The sequence below is a fragment of the Anabrus simplex genome, chromosome 1 (genome assembly GCF_040414725.1).
Source record: "Anabrus simplex isolate iqAnaSimp1 chromosome 1, ASM4041472v1, whole genome shotgun sequence".
In the NCBI taxonomy this organism is placed as follows: domain Eukaryota; kingdom Metazoa; phylum Arthropoda; class Insecta; order Orthoptera; family Tettigoniidae; genus Anabrus; species Anabrus simplex.
In genome coordinates this window covers 1,408,520,876-1,408,544,264 of record NC_090265.1, presented here as the reverse complement: position 1 = coordinate 1,408,544,264, position 23,389 = coordinate 1,408,520,876, and the positions used below count along the sequence as shown (strand labels likewise).

The window sequence follows — 23,389 nt, the reverse complement described above, 5'->3', positions numbered from 1 at the left end:
TAGGGGCATCTTTGATGTTGGTCATAAACTCGGTCTTTCCAATGTTGATCATGAGGCCCACTTTAGCTGCTATAGAGTGCAGTGTTTGAAGCTGCATAGTGGCCTCATGCATGTTGTTTGCTAATAAAGTAAGGTCATCAGCAAAGGCCAGGCATGGAATCCTCAGGTTGTCTGATTGAAACCCCATCCTTAATCCGGTGTTCTCAGGTAATGACCTGGTCCATTCTCTTATGATCTTTTCCAGGACACAGTTAAATAATACACATGAGATACCATCTCCTTGCCTCACCTCTGTTTTGATTGTGAAGCTCTCTGATAATTGACCTCTAAACTTAACTTTGGAAGTAGTGTTGTGCAGGGTGGCTTGAACCAACCTATTAATTTTTTCGTTTAGTCCCAGTTCTCTTAAGGTGTTGAAGAGTGTGATCCTATCCACGGAGTCGTATGCCTTCTGGAAGTCGACAAAGATAGCTACCCACTGTCGGCATCTTTTCTTGCTATATTGAAGGATGGTCTTCAGATTTTGTATCTGTTCAGCACAAGACCTTGCAGTTCTGAACCCAGCTTGATATTCTCCTAATTCTTTATCCAGTTGTCTTGTTATGTGCTGTTCCAGAATCTTGTAAAAGACTTTATATTATTATTATTATTAATATTATTATTATTTTTATTATTATTATTGGCTGTGTGATGGAAAGATGGGTGAATATCTGTGTGTGTGTGTTTCTTATGATGTACCGGTATTTGTAAGTAATTAATGATATGCGTCACTAGAAGCTGAACTAGAATTTTCTTCTAGTACCTGTCGTATTGATTTACAGCTTTATCAAATCATTTCGTCAGATTGTGGACAAATTAACTGCAGATACGTGTTTGATCAATCAGGGTTATAGGTTATAAGTAGCTTTCAAAGAACATATGACATCAAAGACAAGATCACTCGCCGCCGCGACTCAGTCACGGCCAGTTAGATTCCATTCTTGCATGATGACGGAGGCAGAAGTTCAGAGAGACCCGATATAGTTCCCTCTCTCATGTCAGAATAGCAGTTGAAATGCAGTTGAATGTGCCAACTTTGGAGCACAGGAAATGATAATGGATGAACAGCGTAACGAGGAGGAATATCTTGAGATTGCTAGCAGGCATTGATGAAAAAAATTCTGGCTATTCCGCTTAAGAATCTTAAGATGGAAATTCATAATGGCTTACGGAAATTGGAGGAAGCTCTCCATGCTGGAGCGGCATGCATGACATCCTGGAAAAGAGCTAGGGAAAATCTAAAACACGAACAAACAACCATAGAGATGAACGAATTGCTTTCGATACCATTAGTGACAAACGGGGAGGAAAAATGGGTAAAGGTTGCCTACAAGGAAATCAAGAAGATGGAAATGAAGGAGAATAAAGATATTCAACCTGCAATAGATGGGGTGGATTCTGGCAGAATGGAGGTCATTGATAGTGGAAAAAACCAAGATAAACAGACCCATTTAAAACCAAGGGATTGTTCAGATGCTGTTCTTATCAAACCAACAAACGGCAAGACCTTTGCAGATGTTTTGAAGGGTATTTGGAGTAAAATGAAACTGGCAGATAGCAGTGTGAGCATTCGATCTATTCGTAAAATTCAGACTGAGGCGATTCTTCTTGAGTTTAATAAAGCCACACAAAACTAGAACAGGAACAATTTTAATAAATCTTTGAGAAATGTCCTTGGAACTGATGGCAATGTGAAGAATTTGACCCCCCCACTACCTTGGGAATTTGGGACATGGACAGTATCACCATTGCTTTAGATGTAGAGGAAGCTGAAAGACAGGATCTTCAGAATTTTGAAGGAGAATTGAAATTCTCAACTAATAATCTGAACAACAGAGGGCAAAACTTGCTATTGTTGAGATAGAAGATAAGGAGTGTCAGAAACGTTTGGAAATTGGTCAATTTAAAATATGATGGTTGGATTGTAGAATTCAAAAAAGGATCACGGTACCTTGCTGCTTTTGATGTCTTTCATATGGGCATCATCCACGAGTAGCATTACAAAAATATTGCAAAGTTTGGGCTGGGAAGAATTGGGAGAAAGAAGACGAACTGCTCGACTAAGTGGTATGTCTCACTAAGTTTACAAAAGGAGTATAAACTTAGTGAGATAGCTGATTTCAGTATGGAACAAGGATGAGAGTAATGGTTTGTAATAAGTGGTATGTTTCGAGCTGTCAGTGGAAAAATCGTATGGAATGAAATTAGTAGATGAATAAGTCTGACTGGCATCTTTAAAAGTAGGAAAGATCACAATATGAAGATAAAGTTGGAATTCAAGAAGAAAAATTGGGGCAAATATTCATTTATAGGAAGGGGAGTTAGGGATTGGAATAACTTACCAAGGGAGATGTTCAAAAAATTTCCAATTTCTTTGAAATCATTTAAGAAAAGGCTAGGAAAACAACAGATAGGGAATCTGCCACCTGGACGACTGCCCTAAATGCAGATCAGTATTAACTGATTGAGTGACTGATTGAAACTGCAAAGATTCAGATAGAAGTAAACTTTGTTTTAAGTGTGGAGAAGCCGGGCATAGGGCAGTAGGTTGCAAAGCAAATCCGAGATGCATAATTTGTACAGACTTTAATGTTGATGAAGCTAATCGAAGTCATGATCTTGGCTCAAGAGCCTGCACAGTGTTTCGTGAAGCTCTCAAAAAGGCTAAAACTACTGGCAAATGATGCAAGTTATTCAGGCAAATATGCACAGGAGTCAAACTGCTAATGTTCTTTTGATGCAGATGACCTTTGAGATAGGAGTAGATATATTTCTTTTTTGTGAACATTATCAGAACAGGGACCACTGAGGATGGTTCGTGGATAATTTTGGGACAGCTGCAATTTAGATACCTGATTTGGGTAAATGCCCAGTATCAAACCAAGGATGCGGAGACAGTTTTGTTTGGGTCCGCACTGGTAGATATACTTTCGTGAGCTGTTATTTTACTCCAAATGAGTCAGTATTTGATTTTCAGGCTAAGCTGGATGGTCTAGAGGATGTATTACAAGGATTTAACAATAGTTTAATCATTGCTGGTGATTTCAGTGCCCAAGCACTTGAATGGGGTATGTCACAGTATGACTCTAGAAGGCGCCTAACTATGGAGGTGGCCGCGAGGTTGGGTTTGATGGTCACTAATATTGGAAATGTGCCAACCTTTCGGTGACAGGACTGTAGGGGAACTATACCGGACGTGACTTTTGTATCCGAGGACACTGTGTCGAAAATCAATGACTGGCAGGTGATTGAATAATACTCGGGAAATGATCACCAGTACATTATTTTTCGTGTCCTTCCTAAAACTCCACAGATGAAAACTACATCATATAAACCAACATGGTGGACTATAGAAAGTAAGGACACAGAGAAATTTCTTGCTATCTTAAGAAATGAAATGGATAGTATAACAGAACAAAGCTGTTGTTATAAAGGGAAAGAAATGGCTGAAAATGTGTTGACCTCACCATACACCTTATTTGGAGAGCATGTGAATTGTCCATGACTCACAATACATTATAAAACAGGAAGTGTTCAGCATATTGGTGGACCAAAGAAACTGCTGACCAGAGTAGACATTGTCTGCAACTTAGACGGAGGGCACAGAGAGCACGAGTCAGCCAAGAAGACACCTCACTCACAACAGAGTATAAGTTGGCGAAGAAAGAACTGAATAATGCTATTGAAAAGAATAAATTCGACAAATGGTGGAATGGCTAAGGAAGTGGATGACGACCCATGGGGTTTTGGATACAAGATCGTTATGAAGAAACTTGGAAGTTTCTCAAATTCGATTATGGACTCAAATGCAATGAAGGATATTGTAGATACATTATTCCCAGATCATCCTGAGAGGTCTGATGATGATGATGACTTCATAGATGACATACCACTTTTTACACCAGAAGAACTGACAAGAGCGATTAGTTCCCTTAGAAATAAAAAGGCCCCTGGACCAGATGGTATTCCAGCAGAGATACTAAAGTTGATAGCAGATTTCTGCCCACCTCTGCTGCTGAAAATGTGCAATAGCTGCCTGCTATCGGGGGGTGTTTGGTGTTCGCTGGAAAACAGTTCAACTAGTTTTAATAAGCAAAGGGAAATCTGGGGGCTATAGGCCTTTATGTACGCTGGATATTGCTAGGAAAGGATGAGAGAAACTTCTGCAGCCAAGAATACTTTCAGCAGTTCCACTAGCTGGGGACCTCTCTGATCGTCAACATGGTTTTCGATTAAGGCATTCGACAATCGATGCAGTGTGGGAAGTGTTGAATATAGCGAAAAGTGCACAAATGGGTAATCATCATTCTCAAAAAGTGACACTTCTTGTGACTCTGGATGTCAAGAACGCTTTCAACTCGGTAAGATGGAATGACATGTTGGAAGCGCTTCAAGAAACTTTCAAACTACCAGAGTATCTTATGCACATAACGAGAAATTATTTGAAAGATTGTACTCTAGTATATCACATAGAAGGTGGGCAGAGAGTGAAATGGCTCACAGCTGCTGCAGCACAAGGGTCCATCCTTTGCCCAAATCTGTGGAACATTGTGTATGATGGATTGTTGAAGTTGTAAATGCTGGAAGACATGATGCTAGTGGGCTATGCTGATGATATAGCTGTTTTGATAGTAGCTCAAAATTTGGAGCTGGCTCAGTTTAAGCTAAATCAAGTGATGTGGCGGGTGAAAGATTGGATGGCGAATCACAGATTACAACTGGCAGATCATAAAACAGAGATAGTTCTCTTGAGAAAAGGGATCATGACCGTTATTTCAATGTATATTGGACGAACAGTAATCAAAAACATCTAGAAGTATAAAGTACCTCGGTGTGACACTTGATACCAAACTTACATTTTGGGATCATATCAAATGGATGATGGATAAGGCGGTGAAAATGATTGCGGTGAGTAGATTAATTAGCAATGTTAAAGGTCCAAAGTCTAGGAAACGACTACTTCTGATGACGATAGTTCACTCGACACTTCTGAATGGTACTGAAGTCTGGGCTGAATCTCTGAAGTTTGAAAAATACTGACGAAGGATAGCTACAGTACTGCGGAGATCAGCTCTGCGTATTACAAGTGCACATCGCGCAGCATCCGAACTTGCAATTCTTATGGTAGCAGCAGTAGCATCAATTGATTTACTTGCCTTACAGAGACAGGATGTCTGGTGAACTCAAGGGGAGCTTGGAAAGAAGTGTGCTAAGGAGCTAGCTTATAGGCAACGAATGGATCAATTGCAGCAAAGACGGGAGGAAGATCCTTGAGGAAATTGGACTAAGTGGCTGATACCATATTTAGCTGATAGGGTTGTACGAGCTCATAATGAGGTTAACTTTTATCTTACGCAGCTCTTGACAGGTCATGGATACTTCCAGAAATTTCTACACAGAGTAGGTAGAGTGAGTGATTTGGTGTGTATTTATTGCAATTATGTTGATGACGTACTTCACACTTTTTTTTTTTTTGTATGTTATCATTGGTCAACACAGAGAAAATATTTAGAAGCTGAGCAAGGAGAATTGATGCCAGAAATAATAATAATAATAATAATAATAATAATAATAATAATAATAATAATAATAATAATAATAATAATAATAATAATAATAATAATAATAATAATAATAATAATAATAATAATAATAATAATAATAATAATAATAATAATAATAACAACAACAACTATTACTACTACTACACTATGAGCTATGAAAACACAACAACAATTCAGTCCTTCTTTAAACTGTTTTTCTCATGCTTTTCCCTTTCCTGCCAGGGATCCTTCAATCTTTGGATAAACCGTTCTTCTACCGAAATCCTTAGTCTTTTTCTGGCAGGATCCACTGCCTCTATAACTTTTGTCCTAAATCTCACTCTGTCCCAAACTTCATCTGATCTAATATTTGTCCTCCTCAAGTTCTGATGCACCTCCTGAAGCCAAGAGGTTTGCAATTTCTGCTTCGCTTGTAGGCTGAGAGTTTTGTTTGCCAGTCTCTCCATACCCACTCATTTGATGTGACAGCAGAATATCAACCTTAATTATCTTATACTAACTGAAATCCTTCAAACTTTTCACAGAATTACTGGTTTGACCTCATATCGCATATTAATCCATCTCCCAGTAATTTCTTAAGCTCTAGAACTTTCCACAAAACTTTTCTTCTTTACCTCAGAAATTTTTATTCTGCCTAAAATTTTTGCTGCATAGGGGCACTCTGGCTTCACTACAATGGTTCATTGCCTGTGTATGGCTTACTTAATAGGAGAGGGATTTGAGCTTGTAGATCTTGATACAGTGCTTTCTCCATATTTTTCACCCTCACCTCAACGGGAGCTTTCTCATTGCCATTTGAGGTCAAAATTTCACCCAAATACTTTAATTTCTCAGTCCTAAAAATAGTCCCATATTGGGTGTTCATTTCTTGAACTGGATCTGATCTGTTCAGATTCATATACTCTGTTTTTTTCAAAGGAGATTTGCATACCTGCTCTTTCAGCTGTCTCCTTGAGTATCTCTATTTGCCTGATTGCAATTCCTAGAACTTCAGCAAAGAAAACTTTGTCATCTGCAAATGTGAGGCAATCCAACATGAGTCCAGAGTTTCTATGCCCTAGCTTAACTCTGCCAAGATGGTCATGCCCAATGATTGTTTTAATGATGCAGTTGAGCACAGCATACATGTTTTTATTTTAGTAAATTAATGTTCAATTTTTTCTTTTATATTTTTAAGTCATTTTAAGGACCATTTTATCATTTTATAGGTCAGCTTTTGTCATTTATTAGGTCATAAATTCTGGGCTCTGCTTACAATACATATTACCACTGATATATACAGTACTCAAAAGAAATATTCAGTAGTATGTTTAATGTAATTATGGAGAAAATAAACTATATTTTAAAAAGTAATATTCAAAATGCAAATTCAATTATTTGGGATGTATGTTACTTCATTATTTTTGGAAGCCATGCAAGCCATACAGAGCAAAACACTACCATCATCACATTCTACAGTAACAGAAGTAAGTATTAGCAGTGGCTGCCAAGTTGTGTATTTATCTGCTGATTCTTTTAGAATACCGGTACAGTCTTCTCGGTCAGTGTGTCAATGGGTTAATCAGTTAGACTGTTCATCTTCCCACAAAGCCAGCTAATAAGTTAATTCAACATTGGCACACTGAAGCAAAATGCTAGATGTCTAGAATTAGAAGCCTGTACCTTTTATTTAATATTTATATTCTCAATGGGTGAAAAAGAAATGCTGGTTTCCTAATGGAAACTCGATTTTTTATTTCTAGATTCTTGCCTCTCAGTCAAAAAATTTATAGGGTATGATTGCATAGACTTAATGCTATGTATTTCACTGCTAATAGTCTTAAGATACGTCACAGTAGGGATCACTTTAATTTTGCTAGTATTCAATTTTGCAACCTTCAGCACAGGAGGTAAGAGCATAACAAACTGTGCGATACAGGAAGTAAGGCAAGTGAAAAAAAAAAAAAGAAAAAAAAAAGCATCATTGAATGTGCCATGGTAATATTCTAATTAGTGGATAACATAACTAATGTCAGAAAGGTAGACCTACAATTTCATTCAATCTTACCATATCCAAACCAGTGCACTAAAAGTAATTTGTGATCAGTTAAAAATCTATCAAACAGGAGAAGAACAAAATTCCTCAGGCATAATCTAAAAAATATAGAAAGGAACTGAAAGACAGAGTGCATTTTCAAAAACGGTGTTAAAAAGAGGATGTGAGGAAATTCAAACAGGTTAGTACTGCACCATGATTTCCCATTCCACAACAGTCATTAACTCATTGATCTTGAGGGTTTACAAACATTAAAGACATTCTTGAATACTGATGTCCATCATGTTGGGGTAATAAAATTATACACTTAAAACTGACTTCACTAGACCTTTCTAGAGGTAAATATCTCATTCAAGAAATACAAGAGTACAAGTCTGTAAAACCAGGTCACGACAATGAAAATGAACAAAATTATATATATATTGTAATTGTAGGATAATTTGCCAATAGAGTAACATCATCCTATCAATTTTTTACTTAAATTCTGAATTTATTTAGTAACCTGTCTCCAACACACTGTCCACATCATTATATCCGATTTATTTTGCATGGTCAATTGAGATAAACTGAGATAAAACATATCTACAAACATATCTCCTTCCAATTATCCAAGCAATATTATATTATACCTCACTTTAATCCCAAAGCTGTCAATAATGTTGTATTGCCCATTAAAATTACAATTATCATCACTACAATCTAATCCTGAACCCCTCCTATGAAGTCAAGCATCTGTCATAATGCCCATTAAAGTGACAATTATCATCACTACAATCTAATCTCGAAACCCACCTCTGAAGTCAAACATCTAGGGACAACTTCGACAAAAGAACAATTTTGACGTTCCATTTTACTCTAAGCCTATTAGATGGCAGAATAAACCAAATCTCTCTTGGGCATCTAAGGCTGAGTTTTAATTCATTTTGTCCGGTAAATACCAAACATCGTATGGCGCAGAATGTACTTTTATCCGCCATCCGCCCTTCAAAAAGTCGGCTAACTCTGCCGGGTTTTGAACACACTATCTTGGGATCCAGAGGATGATCATAATAATAAGAATAATTGTACCAGAGGTACACCCGCTCCGTGCATTTAAAACTAGCGCCTTGTAGAAGGCCATCTATAACAGGAAATCTGAAACTCATTTCGGAAATAGTTTGAACATTTCTTGACAGATGTCGCTACTATCAACTTATGTTGCGCCCTCTGGGGTGAAGATGAACTATTAATTTTCAAAGTAATTTTATGTATCAAGGTTTCCTAAACTGAATTGTTTATTGATTATTTTTGGTATTATAAAGTTACCAACACTTCCATCTCTTCTCGCCAACTTAATATGTTAACCAATAAGAAAATGTGTATATTTATTTAAGTAACCAATCACTGTTTTTGATATTTATTTGATTGTCCAATGAAAATTGGGGGTGTGTCAGGGTTTCGACCCAGAGAAATCTGGAACCTTCCTCTCCACTATAAAAGCTGAGACATTTCGAGCCATGTTGTCTTTGTGATCGCTCCAGTCTAGATTGTGTACGTAACGGAAGCAGGGGGAAAGGCTGCCTCGTCCATCTTCGGAAGGCCCACCAGCTCAAGGTATTTATAAGCATGTAATAGTCTCTGAGAGATAGTCTGAGGAGAAGGTTTCAAATTTTTAGTAATGTAACTTTTATTTTCTCAAATGTTAATTTCAAACTTTAAATGTAAACTTCAAACATGTCTAAAGAACTTAACAGAATTTAGGGAATAAATAGTGAGGAACCCTCTGGTATTCCATCTCAACTTGATATTGAGGCGACTATGATTTTGTAACCTTTAAATCTATCTCTTAATTTTGTAAACTTTCTCTTCAACTAGTCACCTCCGTAGTATAGGCTTCATCTCTGTAACATAGGGCCATCAGCCCACATAGGGTCTTAAGTATTTCATGTGAATTTCAAGGAGTGCAAGTGTCCGCCTCATAACATTTTGATTTTTGGCCAGTAACTTTAACCTTTGTTTTTACCAGAGGCGACATAGAATGGATATTTGTTACCCCAATTAAAGTCAACTTTATTCATTTGATTTTAAGACAAATCAGTCTATTGTGCATAGAAGACATTGTCTACTGTGGTTTTTTTTAAAATGTAAGTTATGCCTTTCATAGGCCTGGAATGTTAACATTTTGGAGAATAACCTCCTAGGAAGTATTAGTGTAGAACAAATATGCTCACCCTGCTGGTGTAAAATTGGGAGCTCTGTCTCCTTTTGTATGTAGTGAAGGAGCAATGGTGCTCTTGTTAAATTTGTAACTAGGGAGCTTCAAGCTCAGGTTGTTAATTTGTTGTTATCGGATTTTCTAACATTGTCACTCAAGCTCACCAGCTAGATCTTGTACCTGAATGTTGTTATTTGCTTAGCAAAGTTTAAAGTTTAAAATGAAAAAAGAAAAAAAAAAAAAAAAAGGAAAAGGGATATAGCTCAAATTTTAAAATTTTAAATTAATCTTTCAACTTTTGTACATCCACCCATTCATGTCTGCACCTTCTTTTACCTCTGCATTCCACGGTATCGCTGGAATAATAATATTAATAATAATAATAATAATAATAATAATAATAATAATAATAATAATAATAATAATCTTAATAATAACAATAACAGATTTCATTCCCGGCTACCAGGTTGTAGATTTTCCGTAATGGTACTATTAGATTTCTCTGTACCAATATCAACAATCTGTTTGCACTGCTAACTAGAAGCAAATCATAACACTATGAAAGCATTGTTCCCATCATGACTGATTTAGCTGGTGTGGATATCACTTCTTGTCACTGGAATATATTTCCATCTTTCTTTCAGATTTTTGTTGTTGGAGTTCATGGATAAACACTTCCAATCCTCTAGAACTTACTCAAGAATGTAAGGAAATCCTCAAAAGGAAAAGAAAAGAGACTTATTAAACACTTTTCTCATAGTTTTTGACTGTCTAAGGATGTGGCAAATCTTGGGCTGCTTAAATAATATAAATAATAAGAAAGAAAGAAAGAAAGAAAGAAAGAAATTAAAAGTGTAGTAAAATAAACTGAATGGAACCTTTGTCTTGGGTCGAACAACCAGCATGAGCTTTTGAAGAATTATCGTCACACCACCTGAAAGAAATCAGATACTCCAAAATCATACAAAACTTAACATAACAACACAGGGTACAAAGAATAAGTACAGCAACTACAAAAGAAATACAATAATTAAGACCAAAGTATAATTCTACAACTATAAATACAGTATATAAATTAACAAAAATAAATTTAATGAAAGTAAAAGAAATACAATATAATATTTCACTTATTCAAGAAACGAATCTAATAATGAATTCAAGCACAGTTTAAAAGTTTAAAGACTTTGTTCAAGGTAAATCTTACTTCATCATACAAGAAGTAGTAGTATTAAACATAGAACTGTAAACTTTTAAACATGGATATATGACATTTGAAGTTAACTAAACATCTCTGTGTTTAGAAAAGAGTGTGATTTCTATTAATTCTCTTTGTATATCTTATTTACTTTCATAAATAATTTCTAAATTATACAAATATACAATGATATGAAGCTTCAGTTAGCATCAGTCTATTTTCAACAGTTTTCACTTTTTACAACAAAACCAGTTATTTTTCTGCGGCTAATTTTCCACACCCTGTTGGAGTTGTAGGTGCAATGTGCAGTGCACTTAAACCTGGATGTCCTTCCTGATGCCAACTCTTTGTGGAGGGATGTTACTCACTATTGTGTGTTACTGTGGTGGTTGGTAGTGTGGTGTCTTATATGGAAATGGAGAGGAATATATTAAGAGAACACAACCACCCAATCCCTGAGCCAGAGGAACTAACTACATATGGGGAAAAATTCCCAACCCAGCTGGGAACCAAACCCAAGAGCCTATAGAGTCTTGGTTTGTAGGCGGTTCCACATTGTTATCATAGATTAATCCATCCTCGTAGGTAACAGATTTATTTGCACAAGTCACCACGTAGAGTTTTATAATTAGCTTATAGGATACATCGGTTACACAAAACAAGACACAAAGAGACGTGTAGCTCAGACGCACTCAACGACGTCGAATGATGCTGGTTCAAGAGTTTATACAACATGATACAATGTTGCATCATGCACAAGGGTGCGTTTTGTATGTGGGGTGAGTTCGTTCTTCCCAATGCCGCCACATCAACCGCCCCCCCCCCCTCCCCCCCCCCCCGCCCCCCGATAGAGGAGGAAAGTTCACAAATCTAATGGACAGGCAAAGCAAACTCTTTGTCCTGATCGTGTTGTGACTTTGTGGGTGGTGATGATGCATCGGGTAAGTCAGATGTAAAAGAAGTGCTAGGTTGACTGGATGAAGTGGGGGTAGTAGATGTCTCAGGTGTGTTGGTGCAGGTAGGAACAGCAATGTTTGTTTCTATGGATGCAGGCTTCACATGGTCCGTACCCACTACTACTTCCTTGTTTCCAATTGTTAGTGTCAAAGTCTTCTCATTACGGCTAACTACAGGGTAAGGACCAGAGTATGGGGGCTGCAAAGGAGGCTTTATGTGGTCAGCTCTCAGAAAAACATGGGGGTCAGTTACCAAGTCTTTGAAGACGAATACTTTCTCTTGACTATGGCGAGAGACATGAAAAGGTCTGAGTTCAGCCATTACCTTCCTTAGATGATTTGCAAAATCAGAAGGGTCAACTGAAACAGAATAACGGGTGAAGAAGTAACCATTTCTCCACGAAGGCATAGCAGTTCCCCAAAAACTAGTTCGGCAGGGGAAGCTTTCAGATCTTCCTTTAGAACCGCATGCCAAGTAACACTAGGGGTAAGGCTTTAATCCACGTTACACCATGACACATAAGCAAAGCTTTTAACTGTCTCTGATGACGCTCCACCATACTGTTAGCGCATGTGTGGTAACTAGTTGTATGGATTTTCGTTGTACTGAATTGTGTCATGAGTCTGCGAAACAGGGTAGACTTGAATTGTCTTTCTTGGTTGGTGGTTATATTAGTAGGAAGACCAAATCGGAAGTTCCAACCACTTATTAGGGTATCGACTGTTTCTTTGGCAGTGATGCTGTGCATGGGCCATGCCTCTGGCCAGCGAGTAAATCTGTCAACAGTAGTGAGGAGATAATGACAGCCTTCGCAGACAGGCAGTGGACCAACAATATACAAATGAATATAGCTGAAATGGCCTTTGGGTACTCCGAAATTCCCCAAAGGAGAGACGTTATGCCTTGTCACTTTATTGTATTGAGACAACAAACAAGCATGAGTCCAGGTGCGAGTGTCTTTCTGAATATATGGCCAAACAAATCTATCCGAGACTAGACGAGAAGTGGCGCGAATGCCTGGATGACTAAGTTATGGAGCTTGTTAAAGAACTTGCATTGAAAAGGAAGTGTCAAGAACTGATGGAGTTTTCCAGTTGACATATCACATATAATGGTAGTCGTGGTGCCTAGGAAGATTATTTTTCTAATGTCAGCAATGTACCATCATGCAATAAGGCTTTGAGTTCGTCATCATTTGCTTGTGATAGAGCCAGCACGGCGTAGTCATCTTCTAGTGAGATGGCTTCAACATGGGACATCATATCAGCGACAATATTATCTGCTCCCTTTATATGCTAAATATCAGTCGTGAACTGGGATATGAAGGACAGCTAATTAAGTTGGGCTGGGGGTAGTTTTTCTCTGCATTGAGAAAACACATAAAGCAGAGGCTTGGGGTTCACATATGTGGTGCAGTGTTGTGCTTTCAGTATATAGTAGAAATGCTGGACAGCCTCGTACACAGCTAATCGTTCCCTGTAATAGGCAGGCCAGGTTATCTGACGCGCTGAAAGCTTCTTGCTGAAAAACACTAGGGGCTGCCAATAGTGTCCAACTTTCTGTTGCAAACATGCTCGAACTTGAGTATTTGATGCATCAATTAAGAGACCTAGAGGAGCATCTGTCAATGGATGAGTGAGCTGAGTAGTTTGCACTAGGCTTTCTTTCCATTCATGGAAAGCATGTTGCAATTCTGGAGTCCAGGGGAGAGGTTTACAGCCTTTCAGTTTAGAATAAGTTAGGACATTCACCAATGGCACCTGCAGTTCAGCCGACTGTGGTAGGAAATATCTATAGAAGTTGATCATGCCTCAGAACCGGCGGAGGCCCTGGACAGTCTTCAGTAGAGAGATTGGATTCTCTCTGGTGGAGGATTTGTACCGTCCTTTGACAGCCAGTAGCCCAAGAAGGTTACCTCACTTGCACCTAATAAGCACTTGGATGTATTTATGACTTCACCGTAATCAGCTAATCTCTTGAAAAGTATATGGAGATGGAACATATGCTCTTCAGCATCCCGTGAAAACACCTGAATGTTGTCAATGTACAGGAAAGAGAAGTTTAAATCCCTAACAACCTCATCCATAAAACGCTGGAAGGTATGTCCAGCATTTCATAACCCAAATGACACATAGGGAAATACAAACAGCCTGAAAGGTCTCATTATGGCTGTTTTGAAAATGTCACTGGGATGAATCAGGATCTGTTGGTAGGCCTTGATAAAGTAATGCATAGGAAAACAAAAAATTAAAGGTTAGTCTTTCACAAAAGCAGTTCATTGTTTTGTATTTTTAATCGGCTGATGATGACCCAGATTGGTGGTCGAAACCAGTACCGCTTTTAACCAAATAAGAATGTAACAATACAAAAACAATGCATAGGAAAACAAAAAATTAAAGGTTACTTTCACAAAAGCAGTTCATTGTTTTTGTATTTTTAATCGGCTGATGATGACCCAGATTGATGGTCGAAACCGGTACCGCTTTTAACCAAATAAGAATGTAACACTATATTTCTTATTTACTTGTATTGAATTGGTTGAACCACTTAATTTCTTGTTTCAATTTAATTGTGACATTCAATACGGAACATTATGAAATTTTTATCTTTAAAAGGATTGATCCAGCAATGTTATAGCAAAAATCTCCTATGTGTCATACCGGGTAGTTGTTGGGTATTGTCCTTGCGTTCAACACCTGGTAATTGCCACATGGACGCCATGAGTTGTCTCGCTTAGGTGCAAGATGCAAGGGTGAGAACCAGGGACTATTAGAAGGTCTCGCTGTACTGCACCTTACCATGTCCTTGAATTCTTTCTTCACTATCTGCAATTTCTGATGTCCCAGGCAATGAGGTCAACAAGAGACCAGTGGGCCTTCGGTTATGATGTACAGTATTGTGTTTAATATCACGCTGGATCCCAGTGGGAAAGTAAAGGAGTGAAAGTCAGCGAACAACATGCTAAAAGGTGAGTCGGTGGATACTGCAGCAGTCTTTACACTGGCCTGCTCAATAGAGGCTACAAATGCCTTAATGTATAGAGCAGTGGTGCTGCCGAGGAGGCATCTGTTATGGAAGTAAGGCAGTAAGTTATAGTAAGCCAGAAAATCTGAAACAATGATGGCTGTGCTAACATCAGCAATGACAACTTGCCAGCGAAAGTCATGACGTAAACCAAGGTTGAGGTTCACAGGAAGGCTACTATATGTCCTGATTGTACTACCGTTTGCAGTGCTCAGCTCATACCCGGAAGATTTGCATGTGCTTTCCAGAATCTTACGTGGGAAACAGCAAAGGTCAGATCCGGTGTCAATCAGAAATTTTGCTTTGGTATTCTGATCAAAAATAAAACAGATGGCAGCCAGATATAAAACAGACAGTTGTCATTTTCCCTGGCTGTTCGTTCTGTTTTTCACCTGTCAGGAACAAGGACTAGTACATTTTACAGATTTATCTTGGAACATTTTATGGTACCAACAAAGTCACGGCTTTTAGATCTCCTCCTGCCATGACTCCTGCCTCAGGGCTGGTTACGGACCAGGCATCTACTTTAAGTGTACTTAAGTGTACTTTAATTAAGGCCACAGCCGCTTCTTTCCAACTCCTAGGCCTTTCCTATCCCATCGTCGCCATAAGACCTATCTGTGTTGGTGCAACGTAAAACCACTAACAGAAGCTTTTAATCAATCCTCCACCATAATCAAAATGCGTACACAACACGGGATCAAAAAGAAAAAGAATTCTGAAAATACCGGATAAGATTACAAAGAAGTAGTCAGGGGTACGACGTATAGTTGTGTTTGTAAGTGTATGAAGACGTGTGAGGATGAGCAACACAAGCTCAAAATTTACAAATAGCTTGAGACAGTCTTATAGGTTCACTAGAAATATGAAATATTATGCAGGTAGCACTGGATCTTAGGTTAGGTGTGTACTTGTTTGAACATCAGATAAAGTAGGCCTCTATTGTGAAGTAGTCTGTATCTTAGGCCTTAATTAGAAAAAGAAGAGAAAAAATTCCACAAAAGATTGCTGAATTACGTACACATTAACTGAACACCAAGTGGTGAGGGTGTTAGGTACTGTCCATTATAGAGAGTTCTTTGTAATGTTCGTACAACTTCATGCCGAATTTATGTTGTGCATAATTTTGCAATATTCCATAACAAGTATGACATAGGTTGTATACATACAGGTTTCCAAATGAAATGTGGTTTTCTCGAGGAGTCACGGATGTGGCGTGCAGTTGCTGGGGGCGATCGTTATGACTCTGGTGACGGTTTTTCATTTGTCAAGTTAATCTCATACTCGGAAAACATGTGGTAGTCCCGATGTAGTAAACAGTCTAATGCCTCTTTGAAATAAAGTATGGTAACATACCGTAAGCTGTGGTGAAGCACGTGGTAGAAGATAGGTTATGGCATGCATGTGTGCTCTACACACGGTGTCACCAATTATGGAGTCTTGGTTTGTAGGCGGCTCCACATTGTTATAAATGAATCCGTCCTCATAGATAACAGATTTATTAACACACAGTCAACACGTACAGTTTCACTGTAGTACATTAGCTTATAGGATACATTGATTACACAAGACAAGACACAAAGAGATGTGTAGCTCAGATACACTCAACAACGCCGAATGATACTGGTTTAGGAGTTTATAAAACATGATGCATCGTGCATAAGGGTGCGTTCTGTACGTGGGGCGAGTTCATATTTCTGAATGCCGCCACAAGCCTCTGAACCAAAGGCCTCAATGCAGACCATTAAGCCACAAATCAGGCACAAAAAAATTAAATACACATGCAATAAATTGACTTACATTTTGTTAAGTCTTATATTAAAATATTTGCCCATTAGATAAGTCTTATGACTCATGGCAATTCTTCATGTTACTGTGGTGGTTGGTAGTGTGGTAAGTTATGTGTAAACTGAGTAGAATGTATTAAGAGAACACAACCATCCAGTTCCTGAGCCAAAAGAACCAACTACATATGGGAAAAGTTCCCAATCCAGCTGGGAATCAAAACCAAGAGCCTCTGAACCAAAGGTCTCAATGGAGACCATTAAGCCACAGAAAATGAAATACACACACAATAAATTGATTTTTGTCTTATATTTTCTTATGGTTTATATTAAAATATTTGTCTATTAGATAAGTCTTCTGACTCATGGGAATTCAAACAATAGCTAACCTAGAATTCAGGATTAGAAGCTAAAAGGTAACCTACTGGAACAATAGTGTAGTATTGCCTAAATACAGTAAGTATGTCAGATGTTCCACCTGATAACAGTGATATTCCAAAGGCTTGGGAATCACATACAAATTAATAGACTGCTCATAATTCAACTTTACATCTCTCTTGGTAGAGTATCACCCATATTGCGTTCAACCAAACAATTTTTCTAATATTTTCTACATAGTTGAAGTATTTTACAGTTAAGTTTATGGAAAGACAAAAATACATACCAATGGCATGCTGCACCTTCTTGGGCTTATTCTTCCAATATATGAACACCAGGTACACAGGTACTGCTGTCAAAATCATCAAGCAGCCATAACCTGCAAGGCACGAAAAACCGACTTTGATACAAAGTACTGGTACAAAGCACACAAGACAGATATATCTTTGATATATTTTCCAATCAATTCTTAAAAATAGAATCATTATTTCTTTCAGTCTTCTGATCTATAAAGGCTGTTTTGAAAGAACATTAGACTGAACTTTCTTTTCAGACACACTTTTTGTCACATTTGTAGCTGCTATTTGAATTAGAATGAACATTTCACAGTCTGATCAAAGAGTTGAAACCTCTAGATTAGTAGTCTTGAGGGTGGTGACATTATAACTGCCTATTGTAGGGCCTACATCACATCAAACTTAAAGCGACAATCTTCAAAAGAATGTCATATTCTCCTCAGTCCCTGTGTATAGTGGTAGTCTATTCTACAGAGAGCTGCAGTTAGGCATGGGCCTTAAGGGCCTGGTAAGAGGGCAGCAAATTTATGGGGTGGGAAAAATGAAATGGTCTAATAGTTTGAAAATGTACTTTTAGAAGGCGCACACTTTCATAGTATTCAAAAGCAAAAGCTTCCAATGTGAATAATGGAATTTGAATTCCCCTTATTAAAAGCAGCTGGTAACAGCAACAACAACAACACTACTTTTACAATTTTTTTTTTTACTACGAAGTAGTCAAAATTCTACTTTTAATCCAACATTCAACATGTTAGCTACATTCAACTGTCATGTTGCCTTTTCGACCAGCATGTCAACAAACCTACATATCATAACAATGATATAGCATCATATAAAATGAGATGATCCATAGAGGTACATTGTATATTAACCTCCAACTACAACCTTGTACTTCTTCATCAAAGTGAACCACAACATCACCATATGCTATTGCTTTTGACTTTTATCTTTTGTAAACAAATAATTACAGGTCACTTGACCATCTTTCAACATCATTTTATTCAACATTATGTTTTAAAATATATGAATTTGATCGTCATTTCTCATTATTTTCTAGTTCTAACCGCTAGTTGGTCAACATCATTTTATAGCAATTTTACCACTTGTCTATAACAAACTGTTGCTTTATTCATTTTACTTATAACAGTGGTCTTCCAAAGTCACTATTGCAAATACTTTCACCAAATGTAAACTTCTCACTCATAGTTTAGCCTTTAAAACCAATATTGTACTAGTCTCTTACCATTTGTTAATTTTCTCTCAAGTCTCTTCAAGGCTTTTTATAAATTAGTTTTATTTTATTTATATGTAAATCAGGTGCCTGATTTTATTTCAAGGTTAAACCCATGGCTGATGATGTCTATATGTAAGGCGAAACATGTACCATTTTAATTAACATGTCAATGTAATTCAACAAAGACAAGATTTATTGTATTGATTAGGTGACCAAATTAATAAAATACCGTAACTTATTGTTATTATTTCAAACAAATATCATCAATACAGATCAAAAATGATATTTATCACATGTAATACTAATGTCATTCCACGTCATCTCTCCACTGACAGCTTGGAACATACTATTTAGTCAAGCAGCTCATCTCCTCAGTCCCAAGGCTTCCCAGCCCAAATTTTTCAACATTTTCATAACACTACTCTTCTGTTGGAAATCACTGAGAACAAATTGTGCTGCTTTCCCTTGGATCTTTTCCAGTTCTCGTATCAAGTAGTCTTGGTGTGGGTCCCATACACTGGAACTGGGGTCTTACCAGAAACCTATATGCCCTCTCCTTTACATCCTTACTACAACCCCTATATATCATCAGACCCATGTGAAGAGATCTGTATCCTTTCTTCACAACCTCATAGGTACTTACAAAGATCTCCAACAGTTACTGTCACCTCATCAACATAGTACGGTAATCAAAGCAGAGGATTTCTCCTCTTGGTGAAACTTACAACACGACTTTTCATCGCATTTACCATCATACCATTGTCTGCCATCCATCTCACAACCACAGTCCTGTAACTTATTTCCTACTCTATACAGTATAACAACATCTGCAAATAGCCTTATTTGTGCTTCCAGTTCTTCACTCATAATCATTTATACACAAGAACCTCATTTATCTGGCCCTCATTAATCTGGATCTCTGGTTTATCTGGATCGAAAATAATAAAAATTCATTTTTAATTGTAAGCCTACAGTATTTTATTCATGATGTCGACTCTTTTTGAATGTCTTTTCCACCAAGGATAGTTAAAGACAGGAATTGGAAGCAATTCGGCCACGGTCTATAAAAGGTACTGTTCTGGCGTTCGCCTGGAATTGAGAAAGGGAAACCGTGGAAAACCATTCCCAGGACGACCGAGGTGGGATTTGAACCCACGCTCTTCTGAATGCAACACATTATTCATTCACTGATGGTGAATTCGTAAATGAAACTGGTGTTCCATCAGAAGAAACAATGCCCCATGGAGAGGCAACAATGTAGTTGGACAAACTGATGGCCTATTTAGAATCCTTGACTGAAACCACACCAGCAGAACTGTTGTTAGTAAAACATCTTAGTGATCATGCTGCACACAAATGCTATACAATTGTAAAACAGAAAAAAAATTGCACATTATTTTAATGCATAAAACTGAGTCGTAAATGTATGAAAACTGTTCTTAAAATTTTGCACAATTGAAAAAAAGTATTACTGTACAACTTATGTTAATAGATTATATGACATGTACTGTATTTGTTATTCTTTTTTTGGATTATCCAAATTTTCGATAATCTGGATCAGTTCCGGTCCCATATAATTCGGATAAACGAGGTTCTTGTGTATATATAAGAATTGCAAGCTGTCCACTTCATGGCCGTATCGATGAGTTTAATCAACAAATTAATCTAAAAAGCCACCTAATCGATACTTTATTTCTTTTGCCTTTGGCAAACTTAAAAATACATTAACAAACACAGTACATGTTTCGACCACTTAGTGGTCATCTTCAGCTGTATATAAAAAATCTTAGATGATAACATTTAAAAGCAAGCACATTGGATCTTAAAAACTATATCCCATGGGAATCCAAAAACTATTGTTCTAGATGCTTTAAATGAATTGGAAGATGGGGGGGGGGGGGTTGGGGGTAAGGAGATTTATGTGAATGATACTTAAATTACAGCATCGTTTACAATTGTGTTTAAAAAACTTAAATGTTGAAAAACATATTTTAAATATTTAAAAGCGTCTATGGTAAAATTCTTTTTGATAAAATTAGGTGGCGTGAATAAAAAGTTCGTGTTTGTAAAAATCTTCAGGCATTTGTGAGAAAATAATAACTTAATTAAAATTCGCGTCTGTGGTGCTGTTAAACACTTTGTTTTTAATAAACACACTTTAAAATATTCTAGAGTGTCTATGGTAAGGCACTTATTCAAAAACACTTGGAATCGGACCATGTCACACCGCTATCACACTAGGTCGTGCACGAAGGCAGTTCTCCAAGGCAACGCGGATTAAACATTTGCCAGATAAGATCGCGAGGCAAGCTGCCCGAATCAGATCGCCATTTTGTATAACAGAAGCCACCACAGGGTTTTAACAAGTTAAACGACTAACACAATTTCTTTCTTTTATCACATTCCGAAGAGCAATTCTCGGAAGTTAAACAGTCAACACGGCCTTTTAACCACAAGAATATCACTCAAAGAAGTTATGAAATATAAACAATAAATACCTGAAGACTGGTGCATCTGACATAAACTTTCATTCAAGCACAAGTGTTTTTTAATAAGTGCCTTACCATAGACACTCTAGAATATTTTAAAGTGTGTTTATTAAAAACAAAGTGTTTAACAGCACCACAGACGTGAATTTTAATTAAGTTATTATTTTCTCACAAATGCCTGAAGATTTTTACAAACACGAACTTTTTATTCACGCCACCTAATTTTATCAAAAAGAATTTTACCATAGACGCTTTTAAATATTTTAAATATGTTTTTCAACATTTAAGTTTTTTAAACACAATTGTAAACGATGCTGTAATTTAAGTATCATTCACATAAATCTCCTTACCCCCAAACCCTCCCCCCATCTTCCAATTCATTTAAAGCATCTAGAACAATAGTTTTTGGATTCCCATGGGATATAGTTTTTAAGATCCAATGTGCTTGCTTTTAAATGTTATCATCTAAGAATTTTTATATACAGCTGAAGATGACCACTAAGTGGTCGAAACATGTACTGTGTTTGTTAATGTATTTTTAAGTTTGCCAAAGGCAAAAGAAATAAAGTATCGATTAGGTGGCTTTTTAGATTAATTTGTTGATATATATAAGAAAACATAAAGGTCCAATAATTCTGCTCTGTGGGACCCCTCTCTTCACCTACACTAATTCTCTGAGTTCTATTTTTCTAGAAATGTAGCCACCCGTTCAACCACTCTTTTGTCTAGTCCAATAGCCCTCATTATCATCAGTAATCTCCCATGAACAAACCTATCAGAAGCCTGGGAAAGGTCAATAGTGATACGGTACATCTGACCTACTACTCTTTTGTCTGAAATCACCAAGAACAAATCATCATGTAAATATATGATGAATGACATTTGGTACCAATGAGAGAGGAAAGAAAGGATATTAATATGAAAGAGCGAATTCTTATTTAGAAACCTATTCATCTCCACTATAAATAATGGAAAGAAAAGAAAAAGTACAAATCTGTCATGTACAGAAAGACAGGAACATGAAAGGAGCACACAATTGGACAAACACAATGACACATAGTATCCATTGTAGAAGCATTCAAGATTACATCAGCCTTTTTTCCCTTATTTTTTCATACATTACAACCCCCTTATTAATAGCTCACCTGTTTCCACCGGGCTTGCAATAATAGGAACAACAGTTACAAATATGCTAGCCAGGATGTAGATAACAGGAAAGAAGAGATTCACTTTGATGGGACGTGGTAAGTCGGGCTGCATGTACCGCAATACTGGAAGACAAACAACTGCTACACCAATACTCAGCTGAAATGAAAAGATGAAAAGTCTCAGAAGAAGAATGAACCTGAAATTGCAAGATCATTAAACACAAAATTACTTATCTGTGATAAGAACTTAAATTCAGTAAGGTCTGAAATTAATTTATTTCTTAATTTATTTAGTTCAATTATATGCCCCAATTTGTCCTCTTGAATCTACACATCTGGCAAGCAACAGAAGCTATTTTACTTGAAAGCTTTTCGATGCTGATAGTTCTTTGAGTTGGTACCAAATAGATCAAGGCCTATGTTCAAAGTATTATTGTAGTCAAGATGTTTATCAGAGGAACTTTGGTAATAAATCAGTTAAAGGATGTTCGGTATGTTCTGGGTGTATGCATAAATGTATTTTCTGTTTTACAAATCATAACTCAATACTCTGCATTTAAAGTTAAACATGATCAGTGTTTATTTATTAAAGATGGCCAAGTAAAAACTACAGGGAAACTTACTCCTACAGGTCTATACATACTTAATATGAAGGTTGTGCTTGTAGATAAGCCATCTGATGTTAATTTTTTAGAAATCGGTGATACATTGCAGTTATGGCATGAACGATTATGTCATCAAAGTAAGCGGCATGTGAAGACAGTACTGTACTTCAAAAGTAGACGTTCACAATTAATTCTGCTATGGTTGCGTTTACAGAAAGCAATACAGAGAACCTTTCAGAAGCAAAGAGGATTGATCAAAGTTGTATGCTGGGTAGATCCATGCGGATGTGTGTGGTTCAATGCAAGAGAAATGACTGGCAGGATCGAGGTATCATGTTTGTTTCAAGGATGACTTATATGGGTGAGTATTCTTTCTGAAGAATAAATACAAAGTTGCTGAAGCTTTGGAAATGTTCATTAACAAAGTTAAGGTAACAGGTCATACTA

The 23,389-nt window shown here is 37.1% G+C and overlaps 1 protein-coding gene across 1 annotated transcript in view; it reads right to left on the bottom strand.

Annotated features, from left to right (window-relative positions):
* Nucleotides 1-23,389, bottom strand: part of LOC136858375 (Y+L amino acid transporter 2) — a 498,889-nt gene that overhangs the window by 14,607 nt on the left and 460,893 nt on the right. The window contains exons 9-11 of the mRNA XM_067137871.2: nucleotides 22,335-22,494; nucleotides 17,457-17,549; nucleotides 10,711-10,766 (exon numbers count right to left, since the gene is read on the bottom strand). Of these exons, the coding sequence (XP_066993972.1) occupies nucleotides 10,711-10,766; nucleotides 17,457-17,549; nucleotides 22,335-22,494 (309 nt within the window). The remainder of the gene's footprint in view (nucleotides 1-10,710; nucleotides 10,767-17,456; nucleotides 17,550-22,334; nucleotides 22,495-23,389) is intronic.